Source organism: Cebus imitator, unplaced genomic scaffold (genome assembly GCF_001604975.1).
Source record: "Cebus imitator isolate Cc_AM_T3 unplaced genomic scaffold, Cebus_imitator-1.0 Scaffold52, whole genome shotgun sequence".
NCBI classification, from domain to species: Eukaryota; Metazoa; Chordata; class Mammalia; order Primates; family Cebidae; genus Cebus; species Cebus imitator.
In genome coordinates, this window is record NW_016107367.1 from 3,517,618 (window position 1) to 3,535,064 (window position 17,447).

A 17,447-nucleotide genomic window follows, 5' to 3' on the forward strand; every position below is an offset into this window, starting at 1 on the left:
ATGCGCTACATGGCAGTTTGGCCCAGGTGGCTGCGTTCAGTATTGTAAAGATACCCGCTGTATGACACAGCTGGAGCAAGAGTCACTCCTTCTGAAAAGGAGTTGCAGTACCCTGCGTACAGTTCTCGTGGAAAGCTGGCCTCTGGCAGGCAATCCTGCCAGCGTCTGAGGGCCTAAAACCCCTCCGGTATAATCGCGCCTTGGCGACTCTGAACCTTGTCAGCTCTGTGGCTGTCGTGCTGACTCAAAGCATCCTCCTACAGAAATTCTCAGAAGCTGCCAGCAGGTGGCGGTATACCCTGTCAGCTCTCTAGCTACTGTGCTGACTCAAAGCATCCTCCTATAGATATCCTTAGAAGTAGCCTGCCCATAGACAAGAGATGATGCAAACTGCACCCTCCTTACTGCACACTGCCCACCTCCTTGGTGACCTAACGGGGTGGACCCCTTGTTGCACACTGCCCACTTCTTTGCCTCAGTCACCTAACGGGGTTGGGCCCCTTGCTTATCGCTCAGGTGAATGTCTTGACCTTATCACAATCCTTAAGATGACCTCACTCACTACTCTGCCCCCTAACCTATACCCAATAAATACAGACACTTCCGGATGTTCGGGGCCTCGCCAGTCTCTCCTTGTAAGTGGTGTGGCCCCCTGAGCCCAGCTGTCTTTTTAAGTCCTTTGGTGTCTTGTCTCTTTATTTCGTGGATCCAGCGCCTCAGCACAGCGACAGGGGACACCCCACGACCCTGTAGGGCTTGACCCTACACACTATATTGCCTGCTGTTCTGGAAACCTGGTCCAGCAGGCTCCGTGTTAGGCGTTGTCTCGTGGTCCCTCCTGAACTATCCTCCCCAAAGATAGCAACTCTCGGGCCACTGCTTTAGTAGCATGTGTGTCTTCCTGCTCCCTGCTCCACACTGCAACCCTCCTCAGGCCTGCTCACCACACCCCTGCTCCTCTGCCTTATTTTCCTCTATGGCACTTACTTGCCCCCTGCCTTCATTTTGTTTCTCCCACCAGGAGACAATTCCACAGGGGCAGGGATCTTTCTGTTCATGGCTATATTCCCAGGACCCTGGACAGCAGACAGCCCCTGCCCTGGTGTGAGGCCGGGAGCTGCTGTGGAATTCCTCTCGGCTCTCCCTGTCTTTAGCCTTCAGCAGGCCCCAAGGATCTGTGCCTGGCGGGTGGTGGTGGGTGGGCTCTCAGCAATCCTGCCTCTCCCCAGGACACAGACAGCTGCTGCTGGGCACCTGGTGTTGGGCTTGGTGTGCAAATGGAGTTTCTCTCCGTTCTCCAGGTCCTCAGACCTCACTGTGTACCCACTCCTCAAAGGGCTGTCTCTCAGCTTTCCTCGTCCTTCCATTGGGGGTGGCCAGCTGCTGCCTGGCACTTAGCTCCAGGCCCCGCGCGTGGAGAACGTCTCTCAGCTTTCTTCCTCTGTCCTCTGCGAGAGCAGGCCTGGCACGCCTCTGCCTCAGTGAGTCTCTCTCAGCTGCCTGTTCTGCTCCCAATCCACCATGCACACTCACTGAAGTCTGTGGAAAAGTAGAGTGCATGTGTGCGGGGAGGCGGGGGGGGGGGTTCCCCGTGAGCCCGGAGTCCCTGAGAATTCTGGACTCTCCTGCCAGTCCACACTCAGCCCTTTCCATTCCTATAGCTCCAGCTGTTTTCCTACTCCCATCTATGAGGGCTCCCCTTCTCTTCCTGCCACTCTGCCAAAGACAAAAGCAGCCGTGGGGCTGTCCTCCTCTGGGGGACTAGCCACTTTTCAATAACATTTCAGTTCATTATGCTACTTTCTGCCCTGTGCTCCATGGTGGGCTTAAAATAGCTATGGTATTGTAGGTACCTGAATTACTCTCATTTTTAGGGTAGGCATGACATTCTTTTCATTTTCTGTGTGCTAAGCAGAAGCAGAAGAAATCTTAACTCCAAATTTCATATATAATATTAGATTTACAGGCAGAGGGAGGTGAGGACAGAAGGAAAGCTAAGACAAAATACTACGAGGCAAATCTAATTACAGAAGCATAATCGAAGGGAAGCCAGGTAGGGAATCAAAAGATAGGAAAACTATTTTTTTTCATCATGACTTTGATCACAAAAGTAGAATGATGCAAAAGCTACGAACACGGAAATGAGAAATTCAGAACTTTCCCTAGAGACAGAAAAACGCAATTATGAACTATGTTCCTCCTACAAAGAGAAAATCTGTAGGGGAATCTGAACTCTCTGTACAGAGAAGCTCATGGACCTTTGACACTGAAGAGCTGTAAGAGGAAGAATGAAAGATTTCTATCAACAGATTAGGATGCAGGAATGTTAGTAACTCAGGTCACTGAGAGAGGTACCAGGCGGTACTAAAATGCTTACATTTCTTTAAATCATGCTCTAAACAATGTATCACTTTGTGGTATGCTGCATTTAGAAAATATATTACTTCTATGTCTTATTATTTTAGAAAGTCGAGTTTTTATTGAAAAAACCCAGCATATTTGCTGTCTTAGAACCCCTTACTGCTGCCAATGCACCATTACCTTTCCTAAAAGGCAAGACTGGGAGGAGGTCATTTCACTCATGCGTGCACATCTTAGAACACACTCATAAAATGATGATAAATCTTCTGAACAACTGATACAAAGGCTAACCCACAGATGTGCAGGATAAGCAGAAGAGAACATTAAAGGCACTGTGGCCTCTCAACAAAGTCTGCTGAAGGGAGCCGTACACAGAAAGCGCATCTTTCCCAGCACTATTTGAAACATTCTTGAGCTGCGAATTCACTTGGAGTGGGAGATGATCACTTCTCAAGGTGTTATGTAATTCTTCTCTGATTCCCCATTTTTTGATGAGCTTGATGGAAAAAATTAAGCAGGTGACTTAACATCCCCTCAATAGCTGGGGTGTGGCTCCATGAGGGGGAGGAATCCCCAGTCCTTTCCTAGGAAGGGTGAAGGAGCACCAGGTGCAGAATGAGCCTTCATTCATCCCCTGCCAAGTGTGGAGTCAATAAAGATGCCCCACACCTGCCCCTGAAGCCCAGCGGAGAGAAAGGGTTTCCCTTCCAGTGAACAAACTCATCGCTTGGCTGTTCCGGCATTAAGCTGTGGCCGTATCTCCAAGACGAACGGTGCTGCAATCCAGCGCAGCTCCTACTGCTTGTTTTGGCAGGAAGGAGACTTGCTGAAAGAGCTTGGCTGTATGCTCCCTTGAGCTCGATAGTTCAAGAACTGATATAAGACAAAAGCAGTCCTTGGGGACTCACAGAGGATGTGGTACACTTGAATCTTCACCAGACCAGTAGCTATATGGGGAAATGGTAGGAGAAGACTAGACATCTGCCCCAAGGAAAAACTCCCGCCCTGAGCTAGGAGGCTTACACCAACAGACAGCAGTGCAGTCAACACCGCAGATGCAGCTGGGACCATGAAGGTGTAAGTCCAAATCCCTGAACGTGCTCACTGCGGACTCTAGGCACAGGGATGGTCTAGGTGTGGTTGGTTTTCTACCCATCTGATAAAGCTTTTAATTGCTGCGACATAGACTGGTGTTTACAAGGAGAGTACAGTGGACGACGTGTCCAGGCTGCAACTCAACAGATATTCACTGTGCCTCTCCTCTGTGGGGGGACTGCTCTTAGCACTTACTTCTACGTTAACTAACCTAACCCTGCATTCCTGAAAGGGGGCTCTGGGGTCGGATCCTGCAGGTCTTTGACACATGATAATATGTGTAAGGAAGTCCTGGGCAACTAGGATCAGAGCAGAACCAACAGGAGCCACGTGATGCTTGGGCAGAGATACTTGCTTTTGAAAATGATTACTAAGGCTTGATAGAGGAGGAGTCCATTCCAAAGTTAAACATGTGATTTCCCTACAATTTATCCATCCATAACAACTTTGGCTCTTGGAATAACATGACTTCTTTTTTGGGGGTGGGGGCAGGGTCTGGCTGTGTCGCCCAGGCTGGAGTGTAGTGGTGAGATCTCAGCCCACTGCAACCTCTGCCTCCTGGGCTCAAGCCACCCTCTCACCTCAGCCTCTCAAGTATCTGGGACTACAGGCATATGCCACCAAACCCGGCTACTGTTTGTATTTTTTGTAGAGACAGGGTTCCACCATGTTGTCCAGGCTGGCCTGCCTCGGCCCCCCAAGGTGCTGGGATAACAAGTGTGAGCCACCGGGCTTGGCTGCATGACTTATTTTAGAAACGACTTCACATGATGAAATAAAGTTCCTGCTAGAAGTCAGAATACTCTACCATGGAAATAATGACTCTATAAAAATTGTCCTTAAGCAGCTTTTTATTAGAAATAGGATCATTTAAGAACCATCTATTCAAAATGTTTAGAAGTCGCTGGAGACTTTATTGGGGACAAAGGCTACTGCTTCATAGCCATTTCCAACCAATACTTCCAGCTTAACATGGCGGAAGGAGCACAGGTTTTGAGGTCAGCTGTATCTGTGCTCCAGGGCTTGGGTAAGGGGCTTCACCTCCATAAGCTTAATCTCCTTAATCTAAAAATGGCAATAAAACCACTGTAAGGAACAGAGTATTGACATGATTAAATAAGATGTGTTACAATGCACCCTACGTGTGCTATTAATTAACATGGCTTCCCTCTTTCACTGCAAAAACCTTTGTATTTCCTCTTTCACTTCCCTTTCGCTGCAAAAACCTTTGTATTTCCAGACTCCTCACCTAACAGTCTCAAAACCAAAACAATATGAAGGATATTGGCACTTATATTTTGAAATGTATTAAAACATAATGACCCCATGGCTTGAAGGGTGAAACAATTTTTTCAGTAAAAAGATGCTTAAGTCTCTTATGTTCCAGTGTAAATGTGGTGTTAAAATTGTCTGCCCATAGGTGGCGCTGTTTACATAGTTCTTGAATGGCTAGGGCTTTCAAATGAAATGTAGTCACGGGCCACACACGGGGGTTTCTGTCAATGATGGACCACATAGATGTCCGTGGTCCCACAAAATTATAATACTGTATTTTTATGGTATCTTTTATTATTTATATACACCAATATTTAACACTGTATTACCACTGCCTGCAATATTCCCTGCAGCCACATGCTGTACAGGTCTGTAGCCCAGGAGCAGCAGGCTGGATCATCAGACTGGACTATGAAGGTTTCTGTAAAAACACACTCTGTGATGTTCACACAACGAGGAAAGCCTAACAACGCATTTCTCAGAACATGCCTGTCATTAAGCGATGCCCAACTGTATACAACATCTGTCCATCCATTCAACAAACAGTTACTGAGCACTCACGTTCCCCGGGTACTGTGCAAAGCGCTAGAGATACAAAAATAAGAACGGCACGGCCTGGGCCCCCAGAGCCTAAGGGAGGGCAAGGAGTGTGTGCAGCATGCTGGAGGGAGGAGAGCCACAGGGTCACAGATACAGTTAACAGGCAGTTACACCACCATCTGAAAAGCACCACTCTCAGGGCAGAGGGCCACGGAGGTGCCCAGGAAAACAGAATCCTGAGTTGGGTCTGGAAGGATGAGCTGGAGTTCATTAAACAGTCACCTTCCCTGCCCACATCCCCAGTTCCAGATACCTCTGCCTGTCACTCGGGAGAGGGGAAACCCCTCCCACTCCAAGGTGCTAGAAGGTGTTTGCCTTAGAACAATTCAGTAAGCTATGAATTTGCTTGTGTTTTTCTGCATCTGTGCTTTATTTTACAATAAAGTAAAAAGAATTTTCTAAATACGCTATCTTCTTACTTAGATCGGCATTTCTTTAATTAGGTCTGGGCTTGATCCCCCATTCATGCGTTAAGGGCCACTGGTATTTCCTTCTCAGACCCTTCACCATTTTTCTCTTCTGTGGATTATCTCATTCTCCTATTTGTGCAGGTCCTTGGGAATTAAGGAAAGTGGCTCTGCGGGCATCGCGCCACTGAGATTTGTGAGGAGAATGAGTCTTTCTGTGCTGCTACTTCCCACTCCGTGCCGCGCCTTGGACTACGTCCTGTACACAGCAGGTGCTCAGTCAGTCCAGCACAGCAGTGAAACTGGAAGAGCAAGGTGAGAACAATTTTCAGAATTTCTGACTCCTCGCTTTTCAGGCTGAGATAAAGGCAGAAACAGGAGCTGGGGAATTCCAAGACATTCCCAAGGAAAAAGGCCCCGCAAGCGAGGGAGTGGGATGGACACAGGTGTGCAGACTGCAATTCCCGCAGTCTGGGGTGCAGACACGGTGCCTGCAGCTGCCGCTGTGGTGAGCCGACCGCAGACCAGCTCTGCACGAGGCTCCTATGCAAGGGGTCTTGGGCGCTCAGTGAGGCAGATACCACTTTTACTGCTACTGAGGAAAACCCCAAAGAGATTAAGTCACTTGTTCCCAATGACACAACAAAGTGGCAGAGCTGGGATTAACACTTGGCTGTGACAATGAAGGCCCATCATTTTAACCTTCTTTGGTAGTGATCAGAGCAAAAGGATTCATTCACCAAATGCTTGTTGAGCACCTACTGTGTGCTGGGCATTGTTCTAGATGGTTGCCCGGTCTGAGTGGATTCGTAAAACTTGTTGGTACCTACATGTCCCATTAAAGTACTTTGGGCTGGAAACGTGATGAACCACATCTAAAATAACATTGCAAGTGTGCAATATTCACACAAAGACATGCTCACATAGCAAATGAAAAAGGGGTCCCAAACTATGCAGAAGAATGGCATTTATGTCAAAATTATACACTACACTCATACAGTACCCTGGAAATAAAGTCCAGGTGGAAATGTAATGACTGTTAGCTGTGAGTTCTCTGAGTGGTGAGACTGCAGGTGATTTTCATTTCTTCCTTTTTGTGCATCTAGATTTTTGTTTTGTTTTTGAGAAAGGTCTCACTCCTATTGCCCAGTCCAGAGCACAGCGGTATGATCATGGCTCACTGCAGTTTCAATCTCCCAGGCTAGAGCAGTCCTCACAAGTAAGTGGGACTGAAGGCATGAGCCACCACGCCCAGCTAATTTTTGTAGTTTTTGTAGAGATGGGGTCTTGCCATGTTGCCCAGGCTGGTCTCGAACTCCTAGGCTCAAGTAATCCACCTGCCTCGGCCTCCTGAAGTGCTAGGATTATAGGAGTGAGCCACCACACCCGGCCTAGATTTTCTAAAACAAGTTACTTGTATAATAAATAAATGACCTCAAAAAGGAAAAAAATCTTGCTGGGGAAAATGAGCGATGTGTTGGAGAGGCATGCACGTCAGGGCACAAGAGGGAATGAGGAGCCAGCAGACGAAGGGCCCAGAGCCCCAGCCAAGGATTCATGTTGAGCTGACGGCGGCACTGATGCTATCATAAAGGAAAAACAACTGTGCACCCTGAAGGGCCCTAAAGTGAAATCGTCAAAAGACAATTTTATCAAATGCTGGAGCTTTAGAAAGGACACGAGCTCAAGGTGTCCAACCCAGTGGTTCTTGGCTTGAGAGCTGCGATACGGGCTGTCTGATCCAGGGTTGAGGGGCGTAACATGAAGGGGTACCACACCTTACCTGTCAACGTCTTCACTATTTTGAGGTGTTTTTTTTTTCATGTTTGTTGACTCCAAAGATGGGCAGTTTATATCAAACTTGTCCAACCCACAGCCCACAGGCCATATGCAGCCCAGGACGACTTTAAATACGACTCAACACAAATTCATAAACTTTCTTAAACATGAGACTTTTTAGCTGGGCATGGTGGCGCGTGCCTATTTTTAGGCTCATCAGCTATCGTTAGTGCTCGTTTATTTTATGTGTGGCCCAAAACTATTCTTTTAATGTGATCCAGGGAAGCCGAAAGATTGGACCCCCCTGATTTATATGTATGTAACAATAGTTTCTAGCACATGACTGAAACATCCTTGCTGTATCAAAATCAGCTCATTTCAACAACTTTCAGTAAAGCTGAAACAGTGTCTTGCTTACAGAGCTGACATACTCATTCCCCTAAGACTTACAAAGGAGGAACCAGCTTGATAATTGAAATACTTTATCAATCTAACAACATCTAACATGAACTGGCCTTCTAAATAGGCAGCCCATTTTCTATCTGATGCAAAATACTTTTTAAATTGAAAAATATCTCTATCAGATTAGTTTACTGGCTACATTTTACAAGCCTTCCATCACAATGTTATTGCCAATTCCCTATTTAAATGTCTTTCATGATGACATGAATCACTATGTAATTATTAATATTCATTTATCATCAATCATACATAAAGTAAAATATTACCATACACTGCTGTTGTTTTTAATGGAGGTTTTGTTGGTGCAAAGATTAAATGCTGTTAAAATTTTGTGGCTTGTTACAAAGTATTCGAAAAAGTTAAACATTCTAAGAGAAAGGTCTACCATATCACAAGACAGACTCGAATCTAGTGACCATTTGTAAAGAAAATGAGACATGGGAGCTAGAAGACTGAAACTATCATAAAGAATATAGTTTTGGCCAGGTGCAGTGGCTTATGCCTCCCAGCACTTTGGGAGGCCGAGGAGGGTAGATCACGAGGTCAAGAGATCAAGACCAGCCTGGCTAACGTGGTGAAACCCCATCTCTACTAAAACTATAAAAATGAGCTGGGTGTGTTGGCGTGTGCCTGTAGTCCCAACTACATGGTAGTCTGAAGCAGAAGAATCGCTTGAACCCGAGAGACAGAGGTTGCAGTGAGCCGAGATCAGGCCACTGCACTCTCCAGCCTGGCGTCAGAGCAAGACTCTGTCTTAAAAAAAAAAAAAAGAAAAAAATATATATATGTATATTTTTATGAAAGTAAGACATATTTTTAAATAAATTATCTCAGAAAAGGTTAATATTTAGGACTTCACAAACACTATTATTTTGTGTTCAGTAGTAAGAGTTGTATAATTTATACAGAATGGCTTTCTATCTGCTGTATTATATGTGCTGAGAAGTAACTGTTTTTCTGAAGTAAGGAGAGCCTTTTTCTAATATGCGCCTAAGTGCCATATGTGCGAAAGACAGCTTTGCACATGGCGTGTGAGAAGCTGTGAGCTTTATGGCTAATAATCCGTCGTGGCTGAAAGTTAAAGCACTGCCTGTGTGAATGATTTGCTTCTTCTACAAAGCAGCACAGAGTGGAAGCCATCCCTATGACATCAGCACTCTCACTCACGTGCATCCTAATGAGCCTTCCTGAGTGGAAGAGAATGGGGCTCTGGAACAGCAGACAGGCTGGGATCGCCTGTAGCCCAAAGACCAACTCCACCCGACGCCTTATTTAAGAACTGTGAACATCACAAGGATATCTGCAATATTTTATTTCCCCTGACCATGTTAGACACAAGTGCAACCCAGATTGTGACAAAATCTAACACCTTCATCTTACAAATGAGGACAATAAAAAGTGAGAGATTTTAGAACGCCCCACTGATTATTTTCCTCCATTCCACACAAGTCTGTCTTTATAACAAATATCACAGTGATGACCGCCATTTACTGAGTGCCAAGCCTATGCTGGGTATTTTCCTACAAGTTAGCTTATTTATAAGAGTCAAGGGAATTAGGTATAAATCCCTAATTTGCAGAGGAAAAAAGTGAGGCTTGGCAACGTTAAGGCAGAACTGGATACACACCCAGATCTTTCTTTTACTGCAGAGCCTGTGCCCTTGCCACCACGTCTTGCTGCCTACAGGAACCCAATAAGGACAATCTTTTAAATCGCAGGACAGCCTGCGGGAACAATGGACACGTCCGAGTGAACAATGGGGAAGAGGCATGGCATCTTGAGTCCACTGAACGCAGTAATGTTTAAAACAGGAATTACGTGGGGGCTGCCTCCTACGCTTTCCTTCCTCCTGTCCCGTCCCCAGAGTGCCACTGCTCAGCAAGACTCCAGCTCTGTTTTGGTGCTAGGGTCCAAGCACCCTAAGCGTGGGGCTGCGCACACAGGAATACAGAGGAAGAAAGGCGGGAAGGGCTCAGACAGCAACTGAGTTACCAACTTTACCTTCACTTCTACTGCGTCTTAGCTGCTTCCTTCTGAGTTACTGCAGCTCTTACTCCTATGGGCCCCCTGTCAAGACCAGCAATTACCTAAGAGGAGACAGTAACTGTCTCTGAAGCCCCTTCGGTGCACGATGCATGAAACTTGGCCAGCTCTGTGCTATGCTCGCCTCAGCCATGCCTGGGTTCTAACGAGACAAAGAGTTTATTTTTAAATGGACATGTTTAGTTGCCTGAATTAGTTTGGGAACATGATTAGCAAATTGTCCCAGTCCCTCATTTCCAAATCAAAATTTTCTACTGTGGCATTTTTAAAAAATCTCTTTGTAAATATATTCTACGGAAATATTTACCCAGTACATTTACCAAAGCCATAGGATTTTGAAGATAAAATGGATCTGGAGTTTACACAATGCAGATTCTTTTTGGAAATTCTTAATAAAAATCAGATGTGCAGAGGAGGAGCCAAGTCTCTAAGAACTGCCAAGATCTAGACATTTCAGGTCAACTTCCAAGCTTACCCTGAATTAAAAGAAGTTTTGGGCTATGTGGCACCTCCCACCAACTCACACTCTGTTGCCATTGTAACCACTTGGCCTCATTTCCAAGGTATTATCACCCCATTAGCATAATCTTCTGATAAGAAGTACTAATAGTCTAAATGAGAAGAAGACAGAACACATGTTAATCGTTTTTTAAATTGTTAATTGACCATGGACTTGACCTGCTACAGATGTGAGAAGTATCTCTATGCTTTCTACAGCAGACATCTTTTAGGAATAAAACTGAAAAAGAGTTTAAGCTTCCTTTATAGGACTGGATCACCATGGATTTACAAACTTGGAATTTTTACAGCCCGTGGGTTGGAGTCGATTGCTTTATGACTAAGCCTTCTCCTTACATGAACATTTGGGGAAAAAACACACATGCTCAGCCTCTGAAACTGAAATTCCTTCCTAAGCTTTACTAAACAGGGAGAAAAAAACTAAAGTACAATGTTTAAAAAGTTAGAACAAAGTATAATATTAGGTAGAAATACATAGAGAAACTGGATCTTCTTTACAGAGTATATTATATGATATAAATATATTATACAGACATAAAACAAGCTGCTAAAATACCAAAAGGTAGCATTCAGGAATAAAATGTTACTATTAATTTCACTGATACATACCATAATCCATTATAAACTAACCTCAAATTTGGAGTACTTACATTTCACGAAACCATAAAGGAAAATGGTTCACATTTCTGGTGTTAGCATCCATATTAAACATAGCCTCTGATAAATCATAAAATTATAACTTTTCAGCCACCCTGTCTCAGAAAATACTGCTGACAAACTTAAAGCAGTCCATTAAAATTAACTTTAAAAGGTCAGGAGAGTGTACTAGAAATAAAAGGTGCTCATGGAGAAATTCAGAATGACTTCCCCAGTTCCAGGTACTTGGTGCTAAGAAATTCCCAGGAACTACTTATGTCCTGAGTGCTGGTAATCTTGAGTGACAGTTTTTCTACCTGGACAGTAGTGGATGTGAACTGTGCCTAGCAGCTGCCCTCAAATGGCTGTTTGATCAGTGCTTACAAATATCTCAGGAGAAGGCCTTCTTCTCCAAGAGTGCTCCTAGCTTGTTGGAATATGAGGGGATCTTCTGACTCCTCTCTGGGGACAAGAGGTGCTAAAACATCTGAACAGCAGGAACTGAGAGATAAGATGTCCTTACCTTTCACTGTTCTTTTTGCCACTGGAAGAACTGCTGGTAGAGCCTGTGCGATTCCGGTTTCCTTTGGAATCCCCATTGCTTTCCCTTCGACCCCCAGGAGATACTCGTTCAGAAGAGCTGGTCCTCTTGATGTTACTAAGAGTGGAATGGAAGTGACAGTGAACTCCTTAATATTGTGATTTTATTTTATTGCTAAGCACACAAATACGTACACAGAACATCATACTTCCACATGGGCATTCCAAAGACAGACCTAGCTACGGAGATCAAAAAGCTTTTCAGAGTGTCACGTGGAGTAACACCTCTGCCCTCTGCCTTTGTAACTGAGGCCACTAGTACAGTTCACAGTCATGGAGGAAACAGAGGCATGAAGACTTCGGCAGGACCGTGTGAGGGCACTCCAGGGGCTTGGAGGGAGGCAATCCTGCCCTCGAGCAGGCTTCATTCTCCAGGGTGTCCAGTCTTTTGTTTTCCCAGGGCCACATTGGAAGAAGAGGAATTGTCTTGGACCACACATAAAATACACTAATGCTAACACATAAAATACACTAATGCTAACGACAGCTGATGAATTAAACAAAAAACTGCAAACAAATAGCGTACTAAGAAAGTTTACAAATTTGTGCTGGGTGGCATTCAAAGCTGTCCTGAGCCACACACGGCCCACAGGCCCGCGGGTTGGACAAGCTTGGTCTAGATGGTGGTGTGCAATCGGGGAGGGGATGGTGCCCCCCAGGAGACATCTGGCAATGTCCGGTGAGAGATCCTTCTGTTGCACAGCTGGGGGTGGACTGCTAGTGGCACGTAGTGGGTGGGCGCCAGGGGTGCTGCTAAAAATCCTACACAGCCTGGGATAGCCCCATCCACAAAGTATCACCGGGCCCCAGATATCAATAGTGCTGATGTTGAAGAACTCAGGCCTAAAGGCACTCATGTGACAAATGCTAACAGGATGCCACGGGTAACAATAGAAATGTTCCACTCTATGCACAATGCCTTCATTTGGAGGTGGTGTCCATGTAAGTGTCCAACTTCCTTCTGTAGGACCAGAGGGACTAGAGTGCTCTGAGGCCTGAGAAGGCGGCCTGGGGAAGGCTTCCTGAAGACTGCAAATTTCTGGGAAAGATCAAATGAACAGCTTGAATGTGTTGTTATGACACAGATGGAAAGAGCCCGCTCTAGGAGAAGGGATCCCCTATTCACAGGGAATTCGCAGGCATCAGGGGTAAATCAGAGCCCACGCATAGGTAAAGGCTGATTGTTCCCTCTTAGAGCATGCTATGGACTGCTTGTGTTCCCCAAATTCATGTGTGGAAACCCTAACGCTCAACGTGATGGTGTTAGGAGGTAGGGCCTTTGGGAGGTTATAAGGTCAGCAGGTGAAGCCCTAATGAGTGGAATTATTGCCCTGATGGAAGAGGCCCAGAGACCTCTCTTAGCCTTTTCCACCATGTGAGAAGACAGCCACCTGCAACCCTGAAGGCAGCCCTCTTCAGAACATGACCATGCTGGCCACCCCGATCTTGGACTTCCAGCCTCCAGAATGGTGAGGCATATCTTTCTGTTTTTTATAAGCTCCCCAGTCTATGGACTTTGTTACAGTAGCCCAAACTCACACAGTACATAACTGTAGTATAGGTTTCTCTGTACATATTTAGAAATCTTCATCGTTAGTCCATGCCTTTCTTGAGATCTTACCTCATTTATCATTTTCGTATGCTTTGCAGAGCCTCATATGAAAGTTTGGTACACATTTACTAAATGAAAGGATGAAATAAATGGAAGAATCACACATTGACCCTGTCACCAGAAGAGACACAAATTGCTTTTAATGCAGCACCTGCTCTGTAAGCAAAATGAAGGAGGGGAGGGGCGGGTGGGGGGCTGGTTCTAGGGCCCAGGCTCTGGGAACAGGCCCAGACTTGGGTGGTTCTGGTCTAGACATTTTGGAGCTGGAAGTGTGGGTGGGTGAGAATACAAGCCTACAATGCTCGAGACAGCTCGGGACAGGCCCTGTCCATCTGGTGGGTGCTGAGCCACTGACGCAGAGGAAATCACTGAGGGAGGTGGTGACCAAGGAGAGAAGAGCCCCCAGGGAAACTAATGTTTAAAGATGTGGGCTGAGAATCTACTGCAGGAGTCAGAGGTAGCACTGACACCAGGAGAGAAGGAGGGGCGCGCAGAAACTAGCGCAGGCTAGATAAGTGTCCTGTTGCTACACAGAGGAGGGGGTGGGGACCGGGAAGTGGGGAGTCTCAGGTAGCTTCAGTGGGCACAGCTTCAGTGAAGGGTGCATAGGAACCCAATCTCAACAAGGAGCATACAGGAACTGAGGAACTTAACACAGCCAGACCACTGCTCCTGCACCAAAGCTCGACGTCCTTCCTCCTCATAAGTAAACAAGCCTCCCATATCGGTGGCTCCTGCCTGGCCCTGGCCACTCTCCTTGGTAGCCAGTGACTCTTTCCGTCTACGTTCCTTCCCCTCTGTCTTCTCTGTCTGTACCCTCGTTAGCCAGACTTTCAGTCCTCCCTCCTTTGCAACGTCCAGTCACTCAGTAATCTCCGGGCATGTTTTTTAAAACTCTCATGGTATGTTGGCTTTGAAAAATCACCTCACTCTCCGGGTGATTATCTGAATACGCTTTCCACATAGTCCTTTTGGTAACTGATGAATCTTTGAGTGGATGGTGCCAGAATCTTACAACTGTAATCAGCAGGGTGTGCCTTAACGTCAAAATGTGCGTTTTTAGAATGTTCAATTTGGGGACAAGGAAATTACAGATTTTAAGAGAGCATGACATTTCTGAAATTTGAGATTAAAGTCTAAAAATTACAGGAGCCTTTGTGCTTAAAGTTCAAGATGTTTCTATGACGACAAACACCAAGCTAATTTGACTTAGCAGGATTATTCTCCGCCCAGTCTTTAGCACAAGGCTCTGAAGCACACTTTGCCTGACCAGCTGCTGGGGCCCTGGGAGATTTTGCAGCCGCAAGAAGAGCCCAGAGCATGGCTTCTGTGGCGCCCTTGTGGGAGTTCATGGCAAGTTCACAGCAACTTAAAGAACTGGGTAAAACACCCTGAAAGAGCTGAAAAACCACCACTGTTCATCAATTATAGCAAACACTAACTGATTTTCTAATAATGAACACTCAGCCTGGTGGCTGGAAGAATTCATGGGGGTGCTGGTGATGAAAACTGCAGCAGCAGCAACAGTTAATGTTTAAGGAGTACTCTGCACTTTTACATCTACTGTATGATTTAACTCAAACCTCACAAATCCCCTGCCACAATATCATTACCCTCATTTTACAGATGAAGAACCAGATTCTGGAGTGTGGGGCAACTGGTCTGCGGTTACAGCAAGTGGCGGGGCTGAGGCCTTCAATGCTGTGTTCTCTCTGTTAGGCCCCTAATTAAGACCACTTGCAATTTATGCACAGCCAAAGTACTCTAGTTTTGGAGGACCAGTTGAGAATCTAAAAAAAAAACAATAAATGTCAATGATGAATATAGTTACATGACTGACAACTTGATGAATGGCAGGCACTGGACGAGACCTTTAAGCTACTGTGTTAAAACAGAGATGGAAACAATGGAAGGAACAGCTAGGGTGACAAAGTAAATCTAAGTTCCCCTCACCTTGGTGTCGATCTATTCAGTCTGCAAGCATTGAGAAGACTCACAGATCTGTTTAATCTATGTATAAGAGGCACAGAAACAAAGCAGAATAAACATGAGTGCAATTAATAAAGGTACGGAAAAATATAAGCTTCAGTAAATTGCAGGATGCACACATCAAAATCGAAAACATTTGGTTTGCATATATAGATGCGGATATAATCCATCACAACTCTTTCAAGATATTTGTCATTCCCATATTTGCATTAAAATGTTAAACTTTAAAAAAAAATCTTACTATTGTCCCAGACGTAGAAAAAAACCAAGATATTTCCTTTTGAGAGCCAAGGGCTCTTATGAATTAAAGAGGATTTACTAGGACTCAAAGTGAAGGACAGAAAATAAAGCTTCAAGACAAGACATGTGCAGTAACAAGGGCAGCCAGAGAGTAATACCATACACTCACTGCAGGAAGCCTCCTCAAATAGCCAGCAGGGAATATCAAAGAAGCTGTGTTCCCTCCGGACAGCAAGTAAAAAATAATGCTCTTTATTTTGAAAGTGGTAGAAGTACTGGCTTGTGAGAGACTGTGCAATAATGCGGCACATTTTTTAGTGCGTAAGGCAAGTATTTTTGGTGTAGAAACACATAGACACCACCACTTATTTTGTTTCCCCTCTGCTCTCTGCCCGCACACCCAAACCTGCAACCTTCTAAGTTATGAAAACAAAATGGTTCTTTATATTACATTACATATGCATTCCACAATTTGTGCCAATTAACATTTTAGATATAATAAAATTTCTGAAGTGGAGACTGGTGACCATATGAAAAGCAGATGTCTCTCTTATGGCTAATAAGAATTTTAAGCATAAGAAGCTACAATTATGTTTTCTTTCATCATGTGACTGGGGATCAAAAATCAGTTTTCCAAAATTTTGCAAAAGTATCCCAAACTTTTACAATGAAAACAGAAATCTGACAGGCAGCTCTTATGTGTGACTGGAGATTTTCGGATGATTCCATTTGTCCTGACAGCTGGGGCAACGAACACTGGATAAAAACAGTGATCTGCTCAACAAACATTTATCAGGCATTGACCATCCACTGTGCGCTATGCTGAGTGCTGGAGGGTCCACAGGGAACCAGGACACACCTGGCTTTTGTCCCTCCAATTTCGAGATAATTCTGACAGACTGAGATAACGCACTTCAATAATTAAATTAACAAAAGCTCATAACTTTCACTGTCTAAAAACCGATCTTTGGCAAAATCCAAGTCATTTTTTCAGGAACGCTAGTGGTCTTGGAGAATCTTACAGAATTCTATATATGTAAGTCTTTTTCCTACAGTACAAAGCCAACTACTTGAGCTACTGGGGAGAACCATCTCACTTCTGATAACAGGACAGGTCCCAAGGGTCTTTGTTCAACAGGACAATACTTCTACCTCTATTTTGCTACTGAGAACAAACTCAAAGTGGATTTATCACCTACATTTCAATGGATCTGAATAACAGGGAAATGGATTTAGAAATAATTTTAAAAATCAACTGGAGCCAGAGTTTGGCTTTCTATTCTTCAAATCACACTACGTACCCAGCAGTGACTTCAGTGCAAGTACAGATGCTGTGCTTCTAACAAGTGGAACTATTTTTCCAAAGGACTATTGGCTGTTTGTTTGGAAGCAACAGATATTTGCCATTCTATCTCACATTTGTCACAGAGCATTTTTTAAATAACGCTTTTTGTACCAGTTTTGTTCTTTTGATCTCTGTTCACATAGCTTGGCCTATTGTCATGCTCTACTTATGAGCCCAGAGAACAGTGATTGTCTCTTTCTTGAGCCAGTGGAAATGTTACTCCATTGTGAGCGTCCGAATCCCCACTGAGCAAGGTATGACCTACAATGTCTTCCCTGGATTTTCTGCCTTTTTTCCTTTGCCTAATGGAAACAAAGCTTTTCCCAAGGATTCCAAATCAAGCCCTCAATCGAAGTCTTAATTGGCAACACAAAGCACAACCGCTGGGCACTGGATTATTTCCAAAGGGGATTTTGTTCTTAAGCACCAGGCTGAAAAACCCCTAGAGAAAAGAAAATAAACATATACCCATCCACACACCACA

At 44.8% G+C, this 17,447-nt stretch overlaps 1 protein-coding gene across 13 annotated transcripts in view; it reads right to left on the reverse strand.

Moving 5' to 3' along the window:
* The window catches only part of EML1 (EMAP like 1), a 202,843-nt gene that overhangs the window by 51,186 nt on the left and 134,210 nt on the right, over window positions 1-17,447 (reverse strand). For 7 of the 13 annotated variants that reach the window (XM_017528138.2, XM_037738335.1, XM_037738334.1 and 4 more), the window contains exons 4-5: window positions 15,343-15,399; window positions 11,701-11,835 (exon numbers count right to left, since the gene is read on the reverse strand). In XM_017528138.2, the coding sequence (XP_017383627.1) occupies window positions 11,701-11,835; window positions 15,343-15,399 (192 nt within the window). The remainder of the gene's footprint in view (window positions 1-11,700; window positions 11,836-15,342; window positions 15,400-17,447) is intronic. The other 6 variants (XM_017528141.2, XM_017528143.2, XM_037738337.1 and 3 more) reach the window with 1 other exon arrangement.